Source organism: Belonocnema kinseyi, chromosome 6 (genome assembly GCF_010883055.1).
Source record: "Belonocnema kinseyi isolate 2016_QV_RU_SX_M_011 chromosome 6, B_treatae_v1, whole genome shotgun sequence".
NCBI classification, from domain to species: domain Eukaryota; kingdom Metazoa; phylum Arthropoda; class Insecta; order Hymenoptera; family Cynipidae; genus Belonocnema; species Belonocnema kinseyi.
In genome coordinates, this window is record NC_046662.1 from 46,960,665 (window position 1) to 46,965,185 (window position 4,521).

Here is a 4,521-nt window from a genome sequence, read left to right on the forward strand (position 1 = left end):
TAATACTTTAGCCCAGGCCTAACCATTTTCAAAATTGGCGCTAGACGAGATTTTTCAGGCGGCCCTATAGTCTCATAACATACTGATTTCAAATAAATTATCGTACATCACTCATCATTCAAACATTTTTGTAATCGGAAAGATCTATCTCTAATTTCTTATGTTGAAGAAAAAAATGTTCTAGAAGTATATAATTACACAGCCATAGGAATACGTGTGTCTTGTAACCAGATCCGCACACTTTTTTTTGTGTGGCTGTGTTATCAAGTATTTTTAAGTATTTCCGAAAATTTCACGAAATTTAAAGAACTTTATAGGATCTCCAGGTATTTCAAATATTTTAGGAGATTTTAAAAATTGTAAGTGATTCAAGCGGATTTTTAGGGATCTTTACGTAATAAGTTTAAATGATTGCAAAGCGAAGGAATTCTGCAAGATATAAAGGGTTGTATGGAATCTCCAAAGATTTCGACTAATTTCTCAAGAACTTTAGAGAATAAATTGCATTTTATTATTAGAAATTTCTGCAATGACTTTCAAGGAAAAAGAATTAATGAAACAAATTTTATTAGATTTTTAACATTATAAGTTATTTTAAAAGATTCCGAAGAATTTCAACAAATATATTAAATTTCAACGTATGTTGCAAAATTTCTTATGTTTATAAAAAATCTGTTTATAAAAAGTATTTTTATATTTTTTAAATATTTAAATATATAAAAAATACATTTTCATAGGATTTGCAAATGGACTATTTATCAACGTGGAATTAAGTTCGAGTATTTCAACCTGATTCGAGTTTTCTATAAAAAAGACTTACAGAAAGTTTCTATAAGCATTGCTTATAAAAGCTTTCTATAAACATGGCTTATAGAAGTGTTCTATAAGCATGGCTTTTCTTCGCTTTTTAATAATAATTCTTCCAATAACTTGAAAGAATGGATCCAAGAGTTAACCACTATTACATTTTAGGCCTATACCTATTTCTAAATGTAAAAATATATTTAATTCTGTAGATAAAAGAAAAGCAATTCTGAGAAATAAAAACGCCTTCACACTAAAAATTTTAGTATTAAATTTAAATATTACACAAAATTGAAATCTAAAATGTAATAATAATGATGCTTGATTTGTAAAAGTAGATTAGTATTACTTTAACTAACTATATTGTTGAATATTAGTTTTTTTTTAATTGATTACTTTTGTGGGCTGAAGATTCATAATTTTAGTAAAAAATTCATCTCCCTGGTTGCAAAATGAGATATTTTGATACAAATTTGTTGTTTTTTTTTTGGTTGAACATTAATTTTCTTTACTGAACATTTCACTCTTCTAGTTGAAACTTGAACTATTTTTCTCAAATTTTTCTTATTTTAAAAAATTAATATTATTATTTAGAAATTAATTTTTTTTAATGAAAACGTAACTTTATCAACTAAACTCTTCATAATTTGAGTAAAAAATTGGTTTATTTAATTTAAAATTAATTTTTTAAACTGCAAAGTTGACTATTCATTTTTTGGTTCAAAATTTATCTTTTTTCTTGAGCTGAAAATCAATTTCTTTTAGCGAAAATTTTACTATTCCAGTTAAAACAATAATTTTTTTCTTGAAATTTTTGTTGTGGAAATTTTGTATATAGAAATTTTTTCTAACTTTTGATTTCAAATTTAACTATGCCATTTAAAGTTTCACCATTTTATTTAAAAATGTATCATTTCATTTGAAAATGTATCATTTCATTTGAAAATGTAACTATTGCTTTCAAAATTACTTTTGCTTGGCTAAACATTTTTTTATTTTTTATTGGAAATCCGTGTATTTTATTGAAAATTCATCTTTTTTGATAGAAGTTAATTTTTTGGTCATAAACTTTAACTATTTTAGTTAAATATTCATAATTTTAGGTGAAAATTCATATTTTTATTTGAAAATGTATCCATTGTTTTGCAAATTACTTTTTTTGTAGTAAAATAATCTTTTAATTAACGTTGAATAAGTTGGATTCCAAATTTTTAATTAAAATAATGGATGATTAGTAAAATAATGAATTTTTAACAAAGTATCTGAATCCTCAATCAAAAAAGATTAATTTTCAATTAGTAGAATTTTTAAACCAAAGAACGAATTTGCAACAAAATAGAGGAATTTTTAGCCAATACAGATTCATAACAAAAATAAGTTTTTCACCTAGGAAAAAAATTCACCCTTGTAAGATTATTGACAAATTTTGAAAAAGATTTTTGAAGATTTTTAGATATGTCGAAGAAGTATAATATTTTGTTATTTTACCAGATTTTGCAAAATGTTAGGTAATATTGGTAGAAATCTTTTTAAATTTGAATTTGTCAACCAAACAAATGATTTTTTACTAATATTATAAATGTTTGATTAAAAACATGAATTTTAAAAAAATAGTTGAATCCTTGTCCAAAAAAGATTTATATTCAATCAGTTGTATTATTACCGGGAAACATAAATTTTTTACAATATTGTGGAATCCTCAACAAAAACAGATTTATTTTTAGTCTAGAAAGAGAGAAAATTGAGAAAATTCTCAAATTTTTGTTAAACTTTCAGATATGTCGAAAAAGTATAATTTTCTATTTTTCAGGATTTTTACAAATGTTAGGAAAAATTCGAGTTAGGAATAGTTTTTAAACTTAAAGATGTTCTAACCATTGTCAAAACTTTTAATCCTTCTGAATATCTTTTAAAATTCTTTTAATTTGTCCCAGACTTTTGTTAAAATTCTTAATAAATAAAATATTTGCCTTCAAATCTTGCTCATTCTGTTTAAAAATTTTTAGAAATCTTTTCAAATGTTAAAAATGGTACGAATATTATCTTCAAATTAATTTTTCATTATACAAAATCAGTTTAAATTATTCCATGAATTCTGGGGACTTTTTTTTATTATCGTGAAGCCTTTTACATTTATTTTCAAATTTTTTATAAAATGTTGTAATTATGCTCATTGAAAGCTTTTGTTTTAAAACCTTTACCACTTTTCTTCGAAATTTAAAAAAATAATTTTTAATATTTTAAAATCATTGTCAATTTTCTCTAAAAATTTATTTTCAAAAAGAAAATTCAGTTCACATTTTCTCAATAGTTTTAAGAATTTTTTATAATTTCAAAGCCTTTAAAATTTTTGTAAATCTTCGACATGTTTTTCAAAATCTTCAGAAATGTACAGTTTGCTAAAAAAATCTTGAAATATTTTCAACTTTCAAATTATTTTTTTAACTATTCCCAGAATTTCTAATTATTTCCAGAATTAGTTATGACGACTTTAGAAATCTTTAGTAATCTTTTAAAATCTTCTGTATACTTGTAAAATATTTTTTAATATTCTCTCGAAATTAATTTTTCAATATAAAAAATCAGTTCAAATTTTCCCATGAATTTTAAAATCATTATTTAATTATCGAGAATCTTTTCAAAATCCTTAAGAAGCTTCAAAATTTTAATTTACAAATAACAAAGAATGTACATTTTCAAATGCTTTTTTAAAATATTTTCTTATTTAAAATTAATTTTGTATCTTTTTAAAATTTCGAAATGTCTTAAACTTAGTTCAGTTTTTTATAAATCTTGGTGATCTTGCTAATTGCAAGATTTTGCTTGAAACTCTTCCCCATTTTTTAAAGAAATTTTATAAAATAATTTAAAATATTTTAAAGTCTTCGTCAATTTCCTCTTAAAATTTATTTTTGAAAAGAAAAATCAGTATATATTTCCAAGGAGTTTTAAAATTTTTGTTATCACCTTAAAACCTTTTAAAATTCTTAAAAAGCTTTTTTATTTTCTAAATCATCAAGAATCCGCTAATTACATTTTGTACATCAAAATTTTGGACATTTTATTTTTAATAATTTCGGGATGGTTCGAGAATTAATCTAAAATGGCACCATGCTTGTTTTAAAGAATTGGTTACCTTCAAGAAATTTTTATGATTCATTTTACTACCAATTATCCTATAATCATTTTGCGCAATAATGATTTTTCTAGAATTACAGCAAAGTCCTATAATTTTTTTGTGAGAGTAATATCATTAATAATTTTATAATGTAATTAACATACCCTTGAAGAATTTTTTGTCTGGAGTTGAACACGGCCCAAGTTCCATGAAACAATTATAATATTGATCCCTTAATCTTGGATTTTCCAGGATCGTCTGAAAATCGAGATCATCGTACTTATCAGAAATCATTTCTTCTTTTTCTATTTCTTCAGTCGCCACAAAACAAAAAATAAACGGAATTAGCACAAACGAAAGAGAAGCAATCTTAAACATTGTCAAAACGATATTTGTGTCACAGATGGTGAAACTGTCTAAACTCGTATTTTTCTTCAACTTTATATAGTCCCTTTCCTCAATGAAAATAAATTACGTAATTAGTTTTTCAAAATGATTTGCGAAGTCAGTATCTAAAAACTTAAAAATAAACATTACCGATGATTTGCGGAAAACTTCTATGCAACATTGTAAGCAGTAACTTGAAAGTAAATGAATAA

General features: G+C 23.4%; 1 protein-coding gene across 1 annotated transcript in view; it reads right to left on the reverse strand.

The window, feature by feature from the left end:
- LOC117174828 (putative odorant-binding protein A10) overlaps positions 1-4,314 on the reverse strand; it is a 5,210-nt gene extending 896 nt beyond the window's left edge. The window contains exon 1 of the mRNA XM_033364205.1: positions 4,087-4,314. Within this exon, the coding sequence (XP_033220096.1) occupies positions 4,087-4,300 (214 nt within the window). The 5' untranslated portion in view covers positions 4,301-4,314. The remainder of the gene's footprint in view (positions 1-4,086) is intronic.
- Positions 4,315-4,521: the final 207 nt, after the last annotated feature.